Source organism: Grampus griseus (genome assembly GCF_964374135.1).
Source record: "Grampus griseus genome assembly, chromosome: 3".
NCBI classification, from domain to species: Eukaryota; Metazoa; Chordata; class Mammalia; order Artiodactyla; family Delphinidae; genus Grampus; species Grampus griseus.
The window spans coordinates 8,847,932-8,868,740 of record NC_139019.1 but is presented as its reverse complement, the minus strand read 5'-3'; the positions used below and the strand labels follow the sequence as shown (position 1 = coordinate 8,868,740).

The 20,809-nt window shown below is 50.0% G+C and overlaps 1 protein-coding gene across 1 annotated transcript in view; it reads left to right on the top strand.

The window, feature by feature from the left end:
- DAP (death associated protein) overlaps positions 1–19,070 on the top strand; it is a 62,115-nt gene extending 43,045 nt beyond the window's left edge. The window contains exons 3-4 of the mRNA XM_082652505.1: positions 15,673–15,715; positions 17,159–19,070. Coding sequence (XP_082508631.1) covers positions 15,673–15,715; positions 17,159–17,272 — 157 coding nt within the window. The 3' untranslated portion in view covers positions 17,273–19,070. The remainder of the gene's footprint in view (positions 1–15,672; positions 15,716–17,158) is intronic.
- The last annotated feature ends 1,739 nt before the right edge of the window (positions 19,071–20,809 follow it).

Genomic DNA, 20,809 nt, shown 5'->3' with positions numbered 1-20,809 from the left:
GTCCTGAGGGCTGTGCATGTGACCGGTATAAGGGGGACAGTTTGCCAGAGAATCTGAGGACCCAGGTTCTTGTCAGGGCTCCACTCCCTCCCAGATCAGTGACCACAGGCGACATGGCCTCCTCTGTCACAAGTGGCTTCCTCATCTGTACAAAAGGGGGCCGAGCTCCCCATGTGCCAGCCACCCTGCGCACCTCGTAGTGAGGTGGCTGGAACGTGGGAAAGCGGGCTCTGAGCTCAGCTGCACATGTGAGACAGGGTTATGAGTACAAGTTCTCTGAACCCAGAAAAGGCTGAGGCAGGCTGCCAATTTGGGAGGAATTCCCTGGTTGCAGTCGTTTTATCCTGCCTTGCCAAAGGTTTTGCTTAAATGCATGAATCAAATTTTACTCTCTATAGATAAACGTACAGAACTGACCGCAGCTTCTCTGTGTAATCCCAGACTAATGCCGATGATTCTCTTTACCCCTTGACAGCTGTACTGTCTTCTTTATTCCAAATCCACTTCTCTTGCTTGGTGGTGGAGGGAGTGATAGCCAGGGCCTCATAGGAGGTACTGAGCAGAAAGTGCCGCAGTGTCCCCGGAGCAAGCAAAGTGCACAGTCCGGAGGGTTCGGAAAACTGCAAAGGTTTTCGTATTTTCACACTAAAGCTCATGTGGTGGCAGAAACGGAACCGATGTGCAGCTATTTACACTCTTTACTTATCCTACTTAGTGTAATCTCTATACGTTTTGCTGTAGAAAATAGTAATAGTTTTGACTGTGGGGTGCTGCCCCGGACCCTTTCAGGAATATTCATTGTATGTGATTTAGGCAACGTGGTGCCTTTATAATATTTGCAAAAAATATGAATTCTGAAACCCATCTGGCCCCAAGAATTTGGGGTACGAGATCAGGGACCATAATGGAAACTGAGGCACAAAGGCACATGTCGCCTGTGGGGTTGGCGGAGCAGGCTGCCCTGTTACGGGGTTCAGGAGAGAGGTTGCCGCCCCCTTGTGGCTGCTCTTCACCGTCACGCACCTGGGCACCTGGCGAGGAGAAGCCTCATCAGTGCTTTGGAAGCCCCTCCCTCTCTCCTTCCTCCCTTCCCTCCTCTGAAAGCCACAGAAAGGGGAGGCACATCACGCCGAAGGCCCCTGCTCTCTGCTCCACCGGGGCGCCTTGGGAGACCAGCCAAGGAGAAGGCTCCCGGGTACCCCGGCACCCGGGCGGCCAGGTAAAGAAGCAGTTAACGTGCACCCCAGGTGCTAGCTACCGCCAAAAGCCAGCAGTACTTTATGAGCCTTGGAAGTCTTGTTGTACCAGTCCGTTCTGAATTATCAAGTTAACACTGCCTGTTTATAGCAACTTCTTAATAGTTTAATGATTGACTCATCCCTATGGGTCCTTTGGTGTATCTGTTGTCGTTGTTAGAGGAAATAGAGGAAAGAGTCCTTTAGAGCTTCTTTACCGGGTGACTCCCTTGACAATGCTTCCAAAATTCTAAAATAGAATCCCGCTCAGCTCTTCCTGACACACATATTGAGAATCCAGCTGAAGAGGCAAAGGGAGCTTAAAAACTGTCCATGTCGAGGGTCGGAATAGCAGCTGCCCGTCTTTATCGTCTCCAAGCTCCGGAGACAATGCCTTGGATATTCTGGTCCCTCTTGCATTAAGCGAAGTCACACTTTATAAAAAGACTCCGGTTTCTTTATAAGGTTGGCTGCCTTTAAGCCTGGGCCTTAGTCTGGTCACCTGTATTTTTTGAGACTTTTAGGGAAATATGGCAAGAGTCCTGCAAAGAAACCCAGCCCTTGTTGGCATCTGCCAGGAATTGCCATATAGAAAGTTGATGGATTTTTCTCCTGTTAAATTTAATTCAGACTCTTGAAAGTGGTCTCAGTAAGGCACTCCCCCTTCTCTCTCTTCCATCTGCCCCTGTTCTTATCATCCGAGACTCGACGCATGGTTCCGTCAGCACTCTCTCGGTTTGACTTGAGATGATTCGAAAACGTACCTCCTAGCCTGAGCCCTCTCTTAATAGGGAGAGAGAGACTCTTTACTATTCTTCAAGATCATTCTGGCAAAAGCTGGAGGGAGAGCCCATGTGCTTGGGAACACACTCCAGGTTATGCCCCCATCACGGGCGGATCTGGCCCAGCCAGACTGGTAGGTAACAAAAACAAATCCACATTTTGAATCGCTCCTTTGCAAGCCTTTGAGGCTCTGGTGCAAGAGGAGTTTCATGCATTCCTAAGACGTGAGCCACAAACAGCGCCCAGGGAGTCACCCTGGTTAATTCACCCCCTGCAGCTGCTACAGGACATGCCGCTCATTTGGTGCTGACGGCATACGTTGAGCCTCTGTGTGCGCCAAGCACTATGTCAGGTGCTGGGGACACAATAAAGTGAACCGTTGACCTTGACCTTGAAGCAGTGTTAGGCGTGCAAGAGCCTCCACTACATCGTGATACGTGGGAAGTCCTCGTGGGAACACAGCTGGGCAAGGGTCAGCTCAGGGAAAGCAATGGAAAGATAACATGTGAGCCGCCTTTGAAGCTGGCTCAGGTTTTCAGGTCATACAGTCAGGAGTTCCAGCATTTCCTTTTTTTTTTTTTTTTTTTGCGGTACGCGGGCCTCTCACTGTTGTGGCCTCTCCCATTGCGGAGCACAGGCTCTGGACACGCAGGCTCAGCGGCCATGGCTCACGGGCCCAGCCTCTCTGCGGCATGTGGGATCTTCCCAGACCAGAGCACGGTGTCCCCGGCACCGGCAGGCGGACTCTCAACCACTGCGCCACCAGGGAAGCCCAGGAGTTCCAGCATTTCTAACACGCATGATGAAACTCCTAAGAGCCCCAGTAATGTTGAGAATCTTTTTAGAATTCTGTGTCGTGGCTTTGCAACATGTTTAGACTGGTATGTTTTGGGGAGTGGAAAGAGGCGTGATGAGTAACGACACCGTGACCGAGGCCTAAAGCCGGACTGTCCCAGAGAGTCAGGGACACCTGGGCCAATTCCGTCTTACCTCTATCGGTCAGGGAAGAGGCAGGAGGGGGTTGGCTGCTTTTTTTTTTCTTCCAGAAAAGGATAGGAGGACAAATACAATGCCATCTGCCCTTACGATCGTTTTGAAGACTGCGATGCAGAAAATGTTTGTACTTATGTCACCAATAATTGTTTTAGGATCTCACAGCCCTGTTACTGAGCCATAAAGATGTTGCTTTTTTCTCTATATTCAAAGCAGCACCTTTTTGAAGCAAATGCTGAGGAAAAGCAACACCTGGCATCTCGAGCTTCAGAATTCCTCTTGACTGGGGTTCTCTGAAGGGGATAGAAATTACTTCTTTTAAAAACAGTGTTTCAAGTTAGTACTCCCATTCCATCCTCACCTGCCTGCGTGAAAGAAGCAGCACAGACAGATGCAGGTGATTTTCATCCGGGTGCTTGGTCACGTGTCTCACGTGGAACACTGCCCTCCGATTCCCCGGGCAAGCCTCCGGGCCAGTCTCAGGCAGGCACCCACTGCCCAGCAGACTCTGCGCTCCACGCCTTTCCAGGTTGTCTCTTGGTGTCACCGTTCCTTAAGGTCCTCCCCTCTGGTTTCCAAGGTGACAGCTCCGCCATCGGCTGTATTAACCGAGGCTGTGCAAACCCTCTACTCCAGAGACCATGTGGCCCAGATTCCCTGGAAGAGCTCTCGTTTCAAATACCATCTTCCATTGTCCACATAAGGGCTTCTACTTGTCAGGCAGTGTGTTCTAGTTTGCGATAACAAAATGCAAAACAATGGGGTTCTTTTACCTGTGGCATGTGACCCAGAGAAACCCAGAGGAAGCAGGGCCCTGGGTCCACTTGCACGTAGTCTGTCTTGAGCCCCAGTCCATCCTGAGAAGCTCAGAGCCTGGCACAGTTAGGCTGTCTGGTGCCGCTGGGTCTCCAGTACCCAGCCCTGTGGCTGCACCGGCAGTTGCTCAGTGTTTATTTAACGCATGGGCCCAGGCACAGGTGGTGGTGAACAGACTCACATTCATGGGCCCGCCGTGCCTTGGGCATCCGTGCTGCCCTGGATCCCAACAGTGCCAGGTTGAGCCCCCAGCCAGAACCTGCTCTTCGACTGAAACATCCTCCTCTCCCGACCCTAATAAAACTCCCCTTCTTGCAGGGCCCATGGGTGTGAAAAAGGAGAAAAGTGGAAAAGGCTCCCAGCTCTTCCTCTCCCCCAGCCTTAGTTTGCATCTCAAATCATTTACCTTCCTGGCAGGGATCCGTCACTGTGCTTGACTGAGGGTGTCCTTAGGCGCCTCCGAAATGTGGCCCTGCTGTTATCACACTTTCCCTCACTCCCCCTTCGGTGTGGATTTACTTGCCCAACGATGATGGAAGGCGGGCTGTGGGGTAGGCTGTGTTCATGCCTGCCATCTCAATGTAACATATAGGTTCTCCTTTGATCTCTTAAACACTGAGTTTACATTTAGCCCTAATCCTCCTAGGAGCTCATCATGACCGACCTCCTAAGAGGTCGGCCCAGGGTGCCTCATCCCAGCTGCCCTCGTTGTGGCCGTGGGACCGACTCTCCAGCTGTGACTGGGCTTGCTAGGAAACTCCAGATTATGGCCTGTTCAGTTCTTCCCCCAAAGCCCTGGCGCGATCCACGCTGCGGTCCCCGAGTGTTGCCTCGGGTTTCGGATCGGCGCCGTCCTGCAGACACAAGGATGTGCTTCTCTGCTCTAATTTTCCCAAGTACGACGACCATCCTCCAGTCCTCCCTCCCCACTGTAACATGGGGATGCATCTGCTTTTGTTTACACGCTCAGCTCACGACAGCTCTCTCCTGGAGTCACGCCTTGCGTGCAGCGTGCCTAACGCGTGATGCTCCCCTGAGCTTCCCCAAACCCCCGTGAGATCCAGGGGTAATTAGCCCCTCACCTCAGATGAGGAAGCTGACGCTCAGGGGCCCCTGGCCACCTGGCCATCAGTGAGAATGTCTTCTGTCTGCCGGCCCATCTCTCCCAGCCCCACGCATCCGCCTTGATTGTTAATGCTTCATTGGTGGCAAAGGCAAATTATCTGGCTGCCCCCAAGGAAAGCAAAGGGCCCTAAGGGAGGAGATCCCCGAAGGGAACATCCGGCAGGGAGGGTGCTGATGAGAGGCTCAGGGTGGGGCGCAGGGCAGCATGCCTGCTTCTGCTCTTCATCTCCACTTGGAACCCTTACTTGCCAAGTTCGGAGAGAGTCTCTGCTTCCCCACACGTGCTCGGGAGCGGCCCTGGAGAATGCGCATCCACCACCATCTGGGGGAGGATCGTAGCCTGTGCTAGTTCCTCCTGTCGATAAGGACAAGCTTGGTTTTCTTGTGGTTGTCATGGAGACTGGCCACACTGAGATAAGGAAAACCCATTTCTGGAAAATCACGACGACCTGTTTTCCGGTTTAGCGTCTGGTAAACCTCACAGGTGTGCTGCGTCGGCCTCCTGATGACATTCGGGGGGCCTGTACGACCAGCTCTCTGAGGACTTTCGTCTTCACCTGGCCCCTAACTCAGAGCCCTGCCACGCAGCAGGAAGAGGAGGGCCGCCACGAGAGGCGGGGCAGGTCCTCCAGCTGCTACACAGGCGGGAGGCAGGAGGCAGGCCTGACGCGACGTCGTCGGCGCTTCCTGTTTCTGCTGGGTACTCAGTGTGTATACGTACGTATATTTCTGTTGCGTGGAGAAATAAACGAGACTGATGAATCCACAAATAGCCCAACAAATGAAACTGATGGATCAAAAACCAACCTTAGGGCCCCGAGCAGTGATTTCCCAGGCGGGAACCTGGGCAGGGGAGGGGATCAGAGCTTCCCAGACCATTCACTATCAGGCAGAGAAGGAAGACCGATCAGCGCCCCGCGTGCGCGCCCCACAAATTTAGTGACCTTGACAAGGTCTGTCCGGCTGCGCTCTGGGCTTGCTCTAAACACGGGGGCGAGGGTGGGAGCTACTGGATTGAATGGAAGTTGTCCTAACTCACTAGCTGGCTTTTTTTTTAAGTAAGCAGAATTGGCGGTGGGTTTACTTTTCTGCGTACCTGCTCTTTTTCTGTTAGTTGTGGATAAAGGCTTGAGGGCGTGGTATGATCCACAGAGGCAGCGTTTTAATCAGGCCGCAGCTGAATGTGCGAAGCCAGAGACCACTGAGGACCGCAGCTTATCACTTATCAGGTGTACCTGGATGCCCAGGAAGGGAGTGACGGCCGCTAGCAGCTCACCAAATCCCTCTGCGCCGTGAGTTTGGAGGGTGGATTAAGGATGTAATTACCGGTGAATCCAGCAGCCGAGAAGTCCAAATGCTCTTGTCCATCATTCCAGGTACTTGCCTTTAACCTGAGCTGTGTTTGGTGCTCCCAGGCCATGTCCTGACTTTTGCAAGAGGCGAAGCTCCCACGGCCAAGAGAGACCTGCCTGGCAGTCTCCTGAGAGCAATTTAATCTGGGTCTCCTCTTTCCTTGCTAGGGTCTCCCAGAACCAGCCTAGTGAGAGCTGGTCCCACGTAAAGCCAGCCCCCTGCACCTCCCAAGATGGGAGTAGACCCAGACCAGACGAGTGTTTTGGTGTCTGTATTTTATTTAATATCAGCGTGTACTTCTTTCTAACAGGAATTCTATTAACAGTCGTTTTACTGTTACACATCTTGCTTACACGATCATTTCCCTTTTGTTAAAGCCATAATAGCTGTCCTCTAGAAAGTACATACTTTGTACTGTGAACCATGGATACTGTCCTCCCCCAAATCGCACCATTATAAAACATGACCTTGACCCTGAAGACAGCCGACAAGATCTGATTTTAAGCTATAGACAATAAATACCCTGGTTTTTAGCGCCTGTCTAGTCAGCATTAACTATTCACTGGTACTTCCCTATATTGGAATTCAGAAGAATGACACTGAAACAGATGTATTCAGAATCAAAGATGGGATGGTTTAAAGTGTAAGTGCTACTTACTGAAATGACATAGCATTAGAACGTTTAATACATATGTGTGATAGTTACCCAGATTATCTGATAGTTACACAAAGTATTCTCCGGTTATGCCCAGAGCATGTCCCTGTTGTAATGAGCTGATTTTGCCAGTGGAGGCAGTATGCTGTTCTAAGCACAGTTTATCTACATTATTTCATTTGAACTCACAACTGTTCCATAAAATAGGGATTGTTCCCATTTCACAGATGGACATTGAGGCCCAAGGAGCCTACTCATCTGAAGTAAGATGTGAACTGGGAGCCATCTGTCTCCAAAGCCCAGTCCTCAAATGCTGCATTTCACAGCTTTCCTCTGTGATGCTGAGTCCGCTCTGAGCTCTGTAGAGACAGGGGCAGAAGGCGGTGAATTTCCAAACAGATGCTCAGCTCACCCCCGCACTGTCGGGAGGCCTGGCCGGGTTTCTCTCATCAGATATGGTGACCACTCTGTATTGTGATGAATGCAGACACACATACTGGTCCAGAAAGGCCCCCCTGTACGAAATCCATAAGATGCAAGCTAACGATTAGAATCATGACTGTATTTATCTTATCTTCTTTGCATCCAGCACAGGAGAGAGAATAAGGTAAGAGCAGAGGGAAGACAGAGGAGGGAAAGCCATAGGTCACACGATGAGACGGTCTTGTGTGTAAAGGGCATTGGTATGAAACTTAGAGTGCCTTTCTGGAAATATGTGTCTAGAGGGAAGACGGGGCTTCCCGGGCCCTGGTAATGTAGCTGTCACTGTACCTTGTGTGTCTGTGGGACACATCGTTTACACATAGGCCATCCTCGCCCTACACACTCAGTACTTGGGGTGGCCGCCTTCTCGAAACAAGCAGGTGGTGAAGTGTTGGCATCTGGATCGACAGTCAGCCAAGCATCTGTGGGTGGAGTGTCATCTGGAGAGCAGGCTTTTTAGAATCCCAGAGAAGAGCATCCTCCCACCTGGAGACCGGACCGCACACATCTCTAGGACAGGCTCAGAGGCACAGGCTGGGTTTGGGCTCTGTCCCAGAGTCATGGCATCCTGGGATCAGCAGGCCTGAGTCAGGGAACTAGAGGCACCACAGCCGATGCCGAACCTTGGCCTTCTCGTTGAAACAAAGATGGAAACACGAGCTCAGACATTGTCCCCCAGAAGAGCACCCTTTAAAAAGATATTACAAACTCTGCATGCCAAATCCTACAAGGAATTGGGTCCCTGATTATTTTCTCTAGATTTAGAATTTCGCCTAAAGCCCTTGAGTCGTGTTTCATTTCCCTTTAGTGAGGCTCCCTGCACAATGACCTAACCCTTAGGGAGAAGGGAACACACTTGTCCTAAGGTGCCAGTAGCCCCTGCCCACCGCGGACCCCCAGCTCCCTGTTACCCTGGTCCTGGCTGAGCCAGCCAAAGCCCTGCTGGCCCAAGAGCCACCAGCTAAGAGGACCGGCAGTGCCATCTTGTGGGAGTTCTCGAAGCTCCTAAAATCAGGTGGAAGGCGGGAGACAACCTTGACTGTCACGCTTTGAAGAATGACACACGAAGAAATGTATGGATGCAGTCAAGTGAGAGGGTCCCCTCTGGTCACCAGCCATGCTAATTATTATTTTGGTGTCCAGAAAATTAATAACCCAGATAAATGAACACCAAGGCAGAAAGATATTTCAAGAACTACAGTGGCTAGGAAGGATTTCGTTTTCCTTCTATTTACTAGGAAATGTATTTAAAATCACCCCTGGTGGGAATATATTTTTCCGTAAACTCTATGAAAACACAAAGCCATAGGTATTAAAGTCCAAATATAGCCGCGGAATCTGCTTCTAGATCACCTCGAGGCTCTGTCCTTTCATGAGGAGGGTCACCAAAGAGGTGCCTTTTCCCAGGAATCTGTCATGGGAGCAGGACCCAGACCAGCCCACCTCCATCACTAAGAGGAGAGGGGCCTTAGACCCCATTCGCTCTGCTGACAGCAGCAGATTAAACTGTGCCCCTTCCTTCAGCTCACTGTGCTGTGGCATCATGTCCTTCCCATTACACATGCGTGTGCACACTCACACACACGGATCTCCGCCTTCTCAGGCTCCGCCCAGACTCCCCTCTACGAAGTACCTCCCCCGCCCCGCCCCCAGTGTGTTAGCTGCTTGTCAGAAAATGAAATTGAAATCCTGACGCAGCTTTTTGGGCTTGAGTGTTCATGAGAACAGTGTGCTCCCTGACTCACCAGGTGGCTTTGACTTTTAGGGAGATTCTCGGGGGAAAATCCCTTTCTGAGCGCTCGTGTGCTTTCTCACCGGGAAGGAAGGGAGCGTCACGTGGTGACCGCTCCCAGGTCCTGATGTAGCCTGGATGGCGCCGTGCTCCCACCACCACTGCCAGTGTCCCCACCAGCTTCCTTCCGTGCTTGCTTCCTGTACTGAGACCAGGAGCTGTGGGTGGGGGAGGACTAGTGGTCTGGACGGAGCCTCTCACCGCAGGGCAGCAGCCTCGCTGTGAGCTCGAGTGGCCTCATCACTTTCAGGCTTTCTCCCTGTCTTCAGTGGGCTGGGAAACTAACCACCAAGCCCAGGCCATTCCCATCAGGTCAAAATAGGGCTCAAATAGATCGAGGGCCCGGAGAGTTTTTCTTCAAGTCCATGGTTTGGTGACATCTGTTTCGTGTATCCCAGACCCTCCTTTTGCTTCCTTGGAGCTTTTCTGTCCCAGATAAGCAGGGCTATTCTGCACGGCTAGGGGATCTGAAGGTGAGGCAGAACTGATCCAGTTGTGAATTAGCAGTGGAGACATAAGGAGGGGCTAGAGATGTGTCATCCTCATCCCGACACCTACCATTTGCTGAGTGCTTGCGATGTGCCTGGGAGCATGTGTACGTAGAGTCACCTGGCGAGGGAGGGTCCACTGCCTCCCGTTTTACAGATGAAGAAACTGAGCCTCAGAAGGTCAAATGCCAGCCTACCAGCCAGTCACTGGCAGAGCCAGGATGGTCTGACATCAGAACCCACACTCAGCTGGCGTCCACCTGCCACCTTTCCTCTGGGCCTCCTTCTTAGACTGTGTTGACTGCATCTTGACTTGACGGATAGTTTGAAGCCTTCACTGGGCTTTGTTCCTGAAGCTCGCGAGCTGAGATGTGGGTGATGGTGGGACCCGTGACCCAACAAAGAACACGAAGCTGAGAGCTCCAGACCCGCATCCTCCAGGCTCTGCCTCTGGGACCACGAACAAGGTTCAGCCTCCTCCAGCCACCCATGAAGTTGGGATAACACCTGCTGAAGAGAACCAGTTGTGTTAATAATTTATGTGGAAGCACTCTGTACCCTAGTTGAGTGCTACAGACATAAATGGTAGTTTTCAAGGAAAAAACTCCATTATCAAGTCAGAAGGTAAATGCTTAGGCAGAGTTGAATACCTTGTACTGCCTGGTTGAGTAAGGGATCCTCTGATTGCACTTAGATCACTTACTGTAAAAATCTGCATCTCTGAATCGTGTATAGAAGGCAGAACCTGAAAATAGAGGCTGCTCCGTGACCCACTTCTCAGCCCTAAAATGAGGGCATCAGGCTAATGCCCTGGGCTGCCCTCGTTCCAAGTCTGGCTTGGAGCACTTCTCTACTGTGCAACTGTCCGGCGAGTTACTGAATCTCTCTGATTTACTGTTCCCTCATCTGTAAAATGCAGATAACAGTTTCTACCTTGTAGGGTTGAAAGGTTAGATATCACAATTCTGTGTAAAGCCCTTAACTCAGTGCCTGGCCCACGATAAGTAATCAATAAGTAGTAGCTGTTACCGTCTAAGATCATTCCCATCCTGTAGAGAAAATAGAGAACAAACAACTCATTAAAAGCTATGATTCTTTCAGAGCGTATTTACATGAAGAGGAGAAAGCATTTGCAGAGGATGACTTGGTGGACTGCCTTGAACCCAGATCAAAACTGCTAACATGAAAAGGATTCTGTGAAATAGAACTCTTGGCAATGCCTTTGCTGCCCTTTTGACTACTTGCAATGGGATTAGTGACTTGCCTGGTTTCTCGGTCTTCCTGATTACTCTGTGTGTGTGTGTGTGTGTGTGTGTGTGTGTGTGCACGCCCCGATCCCAAAACACTCCTGCATGGCAACTCAGCGACCCCAGTCCTTGTCAGGATGCTTGGGAAGGCATAGGCTGACCAGCCAAGCAGAAATCCTACCCACACCCGACCGTCCCACTTCATGGAAGCCTGTTCTTAGATGAAGAAGGAGCCCTGCACTTTTCTGAGGGTGGAATCCCCCCTTAAAAAGGATTTCTAAGGGCTTAACGCCCTGGAGTTCCAGGAAAGAAGGGAAATGACTCCATATCACTAGCTGGGAAAGTGGGCCAGCGTAGGGAGCGGGCACTAGTCACTCTGACCACGTTGCTTATCAACAGCAATCCAGGGAAGACGGTCAGCATTTTGATTCTCTTCAGGGCGCCCAGAATCGCTTCCCCAGGCTGAACTTCTCTCTGTAGTCCCCGAGAAGGGTAGCCTCCATGTGCCTGGGCCAGGCACAGGGGTGTCCTGCAGAAGGCTGGGCTGCCAGAGGAGCTTATCTTCAGTGTGTCCACTGCAGTCTCTGGCAAAACCCTAGAAGCCTCAGCAGAATGGAGGCGGGGAGGGGCCTGAGATCGTGAAGGAATTTGCAGTCAAGCCCGTGAGTCTGGGAAAGAGCCCTGCTAACCTTCCTCAAACATGCAGGGCCTGTCCCACGGAGGAGGTCGTGGACTTGGGTTGGGGCCACTGGGCGAAGGGCAGGGAGCCAGAGACCGTGTCACCATGAGGACACCCAGAGGGCCACGAGCTCCTCGTCTGCAGAGGCACAAAGGCACAAAGGCTGTGGCCACGCTCCACGTGGGCGGGAAGCTGGACGAGGTCACCACTAGGCCCCTTCCAGCCCCAACTCACCAGCCAGTGGATTCACACCTCTCAGGGCTGGACAGAAAACGTCCGCATCGCCCGGGGCCTGCGCTGACAGCCCAGGTTGTGAAGCCTTAGGACAGAAAAAAGAATGTGATCTCAATTATTTTCCTACGTGGTGTTTTGGATATGAGTGAAATAAAATATATTGAAATTTATTTCCGTATTCGCTGTTTTAGAGTTCAGCAGAGTTTTTAAGATATGAACTCAGTTTTCTTAGCCCTGGGGACTTTCATTTAAAGATGAGACCGTGAAAACTCAGTCCTAAAGACGTCTGCTTTCCACAGGGTCATGCATTCACTAAGCATGTCTGGCATTTTGTCCTGCCTTCTGCCTTTTCTGAGAATGTCAATAAGGCATAAACCTTATTCATCAAGGAAATTTATAAAATAAAGAATAGGAAACTTTTGTTAAGGACAAACGACCCCGTTAAGAATTTGATGTGGTCCTTGACAGGTGAATACCGGAAACCTACGTGCATCAAACATTTGGCGTGTGCGCAGGCCAGGTGTGGTGAAGTTGCAGTTTCTGTTGATGTGTAGGAGGGTTCCCAGTGCTCTAATCCCCACTAATTGCATCAGGTTCTCAGTTTCTTTAAATTTAAATAAATATGGTTTTCAAAAACTGGAAAGGCCTGAGGATGTGGGGAGGACAGGAATGATATTTTTCTCTGTCTCTGTTTCCTGCGAGAAAGTACTGTTGCTTCTTCAAAACAACATCTGTCAGAATGATTTTCATCAGATTAAATAAATCCTCAAAGCCGCTATCACAGTTTATAGAATCTTGGAAACGTAGGATATGCTTCGCGTGGAACCCTAATGGAATTTAAAATATGTGTGTTTTTGCAAACACAGCTTCGAGAGCAGACTCTTTACTGGGGTTTGTGAATTTAAGCTACCATGTCTCAAAGAGTTTAGAAAGTGTTTTTACTACATAAATGTAATAGACAATCGTTTACAATTTGAGATGCTATTAATTGTAGATGGAAAAGGCATTGAGCTTGGGGCTTTTTGGCCAAGCCTGATGAAAACCAGCATTGCACACTCTGACAAAGAGCTGTGTGAAAACAGATACCGCGCTTAAGTATGGCACGAGAGGCCAGGCTTCTGTCATCTTTTCACAGGCAGCTACCATATGTCCTTATGGTCAATTATGGCCTTTTCAGTTTTTTAGAGGAGAGAGAACTTTGTTGCCGCGGGGCGGGGGGCGGGGGGCGGGATTATGTCCTAAAGACCTTGAATGATCAATACAGATTGATATTTATTATTCCTTGCTGCAAAAAGCTTACTCTTAAAATTAGTTGCTAAATTTAATCCCAGTGAGATACCACTTCACACCCATTAGAATGGCTACTATCCAAAAAAACCCCAGAAAATAATAAGCTGTGAGCGTGTGGAGAAACTGAACCCTGTGCATTGCTGGCGGGAATCTAAATGGGTGGAAATGCTGTGGAATGCCGTTTCTTGGTTCCTTTACAATATTAGAATCTAGAGCATGGTTCTCAAGCTTCAGATGCGAAACCCTTGGCCGTGAAATCCCTGGAGACAGCCTGTGGGTGATTTGGACCAGTCAAAGCAAGATTCCTTGGATTCCAAACAAATCCAAACGTACTACATCAGGGACTTAACACTTGAGCCAAACTTGTTCATCCCTGGCTGACTGTTGATTCCACAGCCAAATCATATCTGTAATAAAAGGAAAAAAAAAACCCCAACCCAGTTAACCACACCACAAAAGCTAAATAAAACAAAACCAGCGTCATATAGGGAACATTTCTGTGCTGCTTAGTAAGACTTGAAGTTTCTTAGTCTCATGGAGTAACAGAAATTACTTGGGGGAATTTGGGGTGTTTTTGTTAAACTCTTTGGGATGTAAACAGTGAACTTTCTGAATCCTGAGACTTTTGCCTGCAGCAAAAGAAAGCTAAAACAAGGACCCCTGCGGCAGGGTGGAACAGCAGAGCTGGTGGAAGGCGGGCTGGGCAAATCAGGGATGGATTCCGCTCTGCCTGCCCACAAGACCAGCCTTAAGCAAAACTGGCCACTTCTGGGAGCATCTCACTTTCCCCACTGGCCGGCCTTGGCACTCATCTACAGCTCCCGCGTCCCCCTACCTCTGACTGAGGCATTTCAGAGGTGTGCACACCTATGTACTACCTGGAACTGTGTTCTGATGCTTTTAAGCTACGACACATGCAGTTATTTTTTTAAAGGCATAGAAGAGTCTATAATACCATAGAAGTAAGCTCTCCAGATACTAAGTGCAGAAAGCAGACTACAGAACAAGGTGATTCTTTTGGTAAGAAAAATGGAAATTTAAGAAGAAATCAAGTGCATCTGTCTATCCATAGAAAGAAAGGCTGGAAGCACATCCCACGTGTTAACAGTGGTTATCTCCAGGTGGTAGAACTACAAGTGGTTTTAACGTGCTTGGCTTGTTGCTTTTCAACGATGAACATGTATTGCTTTGGTCCTATATTCCGTCCCCTCGGTATTGGTGACAGGGTGGGCCAGCTTAGTACCATGAAAGAGGTTAAGAAATGGCAAGAGCTTCACAAGGACCTTACTTTTTTAAAAAATTTATATTGGATTATAGTTGATTTACAATGTTGTGTTTGTTTCAGGTGTACAGCAAAGTGAATCAATTTTACATATACATATACCCGCTCTTTTTTAGATTCTTTTCCCATGTAGGTCATTACAGAGTATTGAGTAGAGTTCCCTGTGCTATACAGTAGGTCCTTATTAGTTATCTATTTTTTATATAGTAGTGTGTATATGTCAATCCCAATCTCCCAATTTATCCCTAGCTCCCCTTACCTGCTTCTAACCATAAGTTTATTTTCTACATCTGTGACTCTATTTCTATTTTGTAGATAAGTTCATTTGTACTCTTTTTTTAGATTCCACATATAAGTGAAATCATGTGATATTTGTCTTTCTCTGACTTCACTCAGTATGACAATCTCCAAGTCCCTCCATGCTGCTGCAAACGGCATTATTTCATTCTTTTTTATGGCTGAGTAATATTCCATTGTGTGTGTATATATATATATATATATATATATATATATATAGAAAACCATAATTCAAAAAGACACATGCACCCCAATGTTCACTGCAGTACTATTTACAATAGCCAGGACGTAGAGGCAACCTAAATGTCCATCAGTGGAGGATTGGATAAAGAAGATGTGGTACATATATACGAAGGACCAAATGTTTTTAATACTTGGGGTCCTGTAGGGGCCAGGAGCTTTGCATCGGCTCTGGGATCTCACCCGTTAGAAGCTTCCGGAAGCCGTGGACTCTGCGAGGACTCTGAAAGGGTAGCCCCTCAGTCCATAGGACAGGAAGCTCCCTGGTTGGAGTCTCCCATTTATCCAGCATGACCCTGCTCCTGCCCTGCTCCGGGGAGCGCCCAGGTCCATATCTCTTGAGACCAAAACTACCGCGCTTGCCCACAGTTACAGTTTAAGGATTAACCAAAAACCGAAAGAGGGCTCTTTGGTGACGCGCCCGCTGTCTGCTACGATCGTTCTCCGCTCTCTGCCTGAGCTCAGCCTCCGCAGGAGGGGACCCGCAAGTGTCCCAAGTGCAGCAGCCAGCGGGTCCATGTGATGAAATAACGGGAAGAGGTGTGCCTCCCGCTTCCCGCACCCTCCCGAGGGTCCTTGTTTGTCACACGGCCCTGAAACCAGTCTCCACATTCGCGTCACCTGCGTGTGCCTCTGTTGTGAGTCGTGATGGTCAATGTGTTTTCCTTCTTGTCTTCCAGTCCACCCAGACCGACCGTGTTCATCTCCGGTGTTATCGCCCGGGTAAGAGCCCTTTCATCACATCGGGGCCTCGGCCCGCGATGTCCTGATTCCTCCTGTCCTTATTCAACCCCACTTGTCCACCCAGGTCCGGAGGTCACTTAATCAATCGCCCCCTGTCCATAGAGCATGCTTCTGCGCATCCGCCCGTCAGGGGCAGATGGGACGGTGGTGACGCGGAGCCTGAGCTGGTGCAGCTGCCTCTCCTCTGTCCTCGCCCGTCTCCCTTCTCTTTAGGCTCAACCAGGGTCGGCAAAGGGTTTCAGGGTGATCTGTGAGCTGAGACTGTTTTTACATTTTAAATGGTTGAAAATTTGAAATAAGAACTGTATGGCGTGACGTGAAATGTACATGGACTTTAAATTTCTGTGTCCATGGATAAAGTTTTAGTGGTGCACAGCCTTGCTGTTCATGGATGTGTATCATCTATGGTCCTCTCGTGCTGCACTGGCAGAGTGCAGAGAGTATGACCTGAAAAGCCTAAAATATTTGCTATCTGGCCCGTTACAGAAGATAGTTGCTGCCCTCTGAACTAAACTGATGGGTTTGGGTCACTCTCTTTGCCTTTCAAGAGCCCCCTCTTCTTGTGAGACCTAACGGTTTTGTAACCGCAGACCTCCCCCCAGCAAGCCCCCATTTGGGGGACAGTGCACTATTCCATCCATCGATCTGCAGCTCACAGCCCATTCGAGCCCTTAGCGTAGGATGTGTAAAGAAAATGCCACTGTTGGGGACGGCTCAGCACAGCCATCCAGGGACCTGGGACAGACGGAGGGCACATCTACTACATGCGAGGAAATTAAATGCCCGCACAAATCTGAGGTCACCCCAGAGCTCAGCCACCATGGCTCGGTCCTGCCCGGGGTGGGCTGGACCCCAGCCCCTGTCACAAATGCACGAGAAGGCAATTCCTGCCTGAAAAACAGCCGGGTACCTCCTCTGAGACTCGGCTGGTTGAACCTGGCTTCTCTCACAGCTTCCAGCCCTGCCCTGTGTGTTTCCTTCCCAACGAGCGCTCCAGGCCCAGCTCGCAGCTGTGGCAGCAGATCTGAATTTAAGACCCTGGATTTGGTTCTGTCTTGCCCCTCAATTCAAAAAAAAATCACAAGAACTGTTCTAGCAGAAGAAAGCCATCCAACACCCAGCTTAGTTCTGAGTGAGTCGTACATATGGTACCTGGTCCCATGGCGTGGCGGCAGAGACAGCGAGCTTTTCACCTTCTGGAAGGGACACGGGCCTGGGTGCCTGCTTGGGCTCTCCAGAGAGCTTCAGGACCCCCAGCAGTCCCAGGAGACAGGCTGCTACCTGCCGACAGGTTCCCCACTCCATCACCCACCCGCCCCGTCCCCAGAGGGAAGCCAGAAGATGCTGGCTTTGCGTCTCGCTTCACGTACTCACTCAGCTGTTCACGGTTGATGAGCCAGTGCTTTCCGTGTCTCCCGCCAGGGCGACAAGGACTTCCCCCCGGCGGCTGCCCAGGTGGCCCACCAGAAGCCCCACGCCTCCATGGACAAGCACTCTTCCCCGAGGACACAGCACATCCAGCAGCCTCGCAAGTGATGGCGAGGACCCAGCACCCTCACCAGCCGGGCCTCAGTTCCCCGACACTTGGTATTTCCCCAGCAAAGAGAACTGGTATTTTCTTCAAGACACTGCTCCACTGGGAAATTTAAGACAGAGCAAAGCGCCCCTTCCTTTGCCTTGAATTTCCATATCTAAAGCTAGAATCAGACCCCAAGGCTTGTTTCCAGGGAGTCCTGGCAGGTGTCGTCTGCGAATCACTGTGGCACTGCAAGTGCCGTTAGCAGAACTTGCTAAGACTTGAGTGAAATGGAATCGTTCAGAGTTTAGCTTCAGTTCCGGTTTATCAATTGCCCTGAACTTAAAAACAAGTGGGCACAAATTTGGGAGGGTTAGATCAGGTCAGGGGAAAACTCAATCATTTCATGCTTTTCGGTAAGAGGACAATAAAGTCTTAATACCTAGTGAGGAGAGAAAGAGATGAGAGCGTTAATTACAGAAAAACTGAGCAGGGGAGACTTTTGCAACAGGCAACAGCCTCACTGCATTTCTCTCCTTTGTGTGACGAGGGATCACAGCACAGGGCGTCACCAAGCACTCCCAGGAAAACCAGGGAAAAGCTTACAGCTTTGAAACGGCTCTTTCATTCCAGGGGTCATCTTGCTGAAAAATTTGCCCAAAGGGAATACTTCCAGAATAAGGTTTCTCAGTGTGGGTCTCAAGTCCTGCATTGCCCCACCATCCAGACAGGCTTGCCGCGAAATCAAGGCAAACCTTCATTTTTTCAGTGATCACCTCTCGAGCTGCTCTTGAGCTCTGGGAGTGATCACTGACCAGGTGGAGGAATAGATGTCTAGCTAATTCTGGAACACTAGAGCAAAAGCACTGACCACGTGGGAAGACGAGACGAGAACCTGCCCTTTGTCTCCCTAGGGCAGAGTAGAACTACCACGTGCCATTTGAGCTAGAAAAGCCTGTTTGTCCATCAGTCGAAGTATCAGGAACTCCCTCTGCCCAAGGGCACATGGACCTGGGCCCATGTTCACTTGGGCCTCTCAAATTATCCTACGCTTTCTGCCTGGGTTTCCTACCCAGAGCTGCCTTAGACTGCTCGCTGGCTGATGGCTATTGGGTGCTCTGCTTTTCTGAAAAGCCAATGGGCTCGTTTACTCAGATGTTCAAATCTCCCGGAGCAGATGCTTTGGGAGAGGGTGCAGCCCAGCTGGCACGCTTGCCAGCGTGGTGTTTGCCGCGGGATCAGCAGTGGGCACACCACAGCCTTTCTGATGCCCTTTCCAGCTCCACATCCGTGACTGGGAAAGGTGACACAGACCTAGCAGACCCAGCTCTCACCCTTCCCTAAGGAAAAAGCTGGCCCTGCTTCACATCCTAAAGGCAACATTTGGTTTCCCATCTCACTGACTTGCGGCAGCCGGGGTCTCACCCTCAAGGCACCGTGTAGTCACCTCTCATACTTCTTAATCGCTGAGATGTTGCTAAAAACTGAGGCTGGCTTTTAGAGATGCAGACAGGGCGGGCAGCCTCCTCCCAGCCGTCTCCTGGAGCCGGCATCTCAGAAGGATGCTGAGAGCAGGCAGCACTAGGTCAGTCTGTGGACCACTGCACCCCCTGCTGCAGAAATGAAGACGCACCCTTGATACTTTTTAGTGTGGCAGCCAGGACTGCCATGCTGTTTCCCAAGGTGCATTCTTCTTGTCCTTTTAGCTACATCTGGCATGTATCTGTAGATCACTGAAAGCAAAATGTTCTTCTGAATGAGTTTATCAATGGTTAACCTCAAGAAGAATAATGATTATAATAAAGCGCCTGCATTTCTTCTCATGGTTTGTTTTCTCTTACATCTCAGAGACTTTTCCTTCTCATTTTACTGGGGTTGCCAGATGGTTTCAATAGAAATACGAACGTGCAAAAATGAGCGGTATTTTCACAAACTGTTTCCCAGACACAAAGCCAAACTATTGGACAGCAGGCACCTTGAGTCTAATCGTCTACTTTAAAATGTCATAAAATGGAAAAGCTTCATGCAGTGGATTAAAACGCATTCCTTGGGTTCAGCAGCTGGCCCCGTGCTGGGAAGGCCCTTTGGGAACAGACTTAGAAGGAATGATTAGTAGTAAGCCTGGGGATGGCTGTATGCAGCTTTTGATAAATAAGCTAATTTATCCAAAGGTCTTCTGGAAGCTTTATGATCAGGATGAGAAAATAATCACAATCACGAAACCTCAAGATCCAGAATCAGAGTTCAGATTTGAGTTGGGAGAGACTCTGAGGTGTTTTCACCTGATGAGGACCTCGGGGGGCAGCCTGGCAACCCTGAGCCTGGGGATGCAGGTATGGCCAGAGTCTGCATCTCCCAACAAGCCTCACCTCTCCTTAGCCCTTAGGGTCACCTCTGGGCCCTGCAGTTTGTATTCACGCGTCCAACTCCCTTACTGTTGGGTTGGCCAAGCAATTCGTTCAGGTTTTTTTCTGTAACATCTTACAGGAGAACCCGAATGAACGTTTTGGCCAACCCAATAACTTGAGGATGGAATGAGGGTCTTATGCATTCAGTGTCACTGGGTAGAGAGTCGTTCTCGGTACATAAATATGAATAGAAATGCTAAACACACACTCACCGTGGAGCAGAATCCCCCCTCCACCCCAGAGTGTGCGCATTGTTACTGACGTCATTGTCACCCAATGTCACGTCAATGTTAGTTCCCCATTGCCGCCATAACAAAGTACCACACACTGGGTGGCTTAAAACCATGGAAATGTGTTACCTCACAGCTCTGGATGCTAGAAGTTTGCAGTCAAGGTGTGGGCAGGGCCATATTCCCCCAGAAGGCTCCAGGCGAGGGTCATTCTCGGCCCCTTCCGCTTGTGGCAGCTGCTGGCAGTGCTTGGCGATCATCGACTTGTCGCAGCATAAATCCAGTCTCTGCTTCTGTTGTCACATGGATGTCTTCTTGTGTATCTGTGTCCAAATTTCCTTCCTCTTCTAAGGACAACGGTCGCTGGACCAGTGCCCACCCTGATCCAGTGTGACCTCATCTCAACAAATTAGATCTGCAAGGACCCTGTTTCCAAATAAGGTCGTATTCACAGACACTGGGGGTTAGGACCCGAAATAGTGTCTTCTGGGAGAGACACTATTCAACTCAGGACATCAACCATATGCTGAAACGCCAGAAACCTAGCTCCCAGCTCACACCATTTGAACAGCTGTTCATTTGGTAAATTGCTTTCCTGAATGAGCTTTACTATGAGAAGGCTTCACCCGCCACAGGTTTTGTTACAGTGTTGCTGGCCACGGAGCAGTCAAAACCTGTGTGCAGGGGTAAGGGGAGGAGAGCAGGGCAGAGGTGCCAAGGGAATGGTGCCCCCAGGCTACAGGGGGCTGTCTACCCCCGGTTTCAGTAGCTCCTGAGACTGCAGCTCTCAACTGCACGTGTCCTCAGATCAGAGTCACCGTGTTTCTACAGCCTACATCTTGTCTTTTGTAAGAGTGCTGCATGGGCAGTGGTCGTCCCATATTACAGATGGGAAGACTGAAGCTCGGTGCCCAGGGTC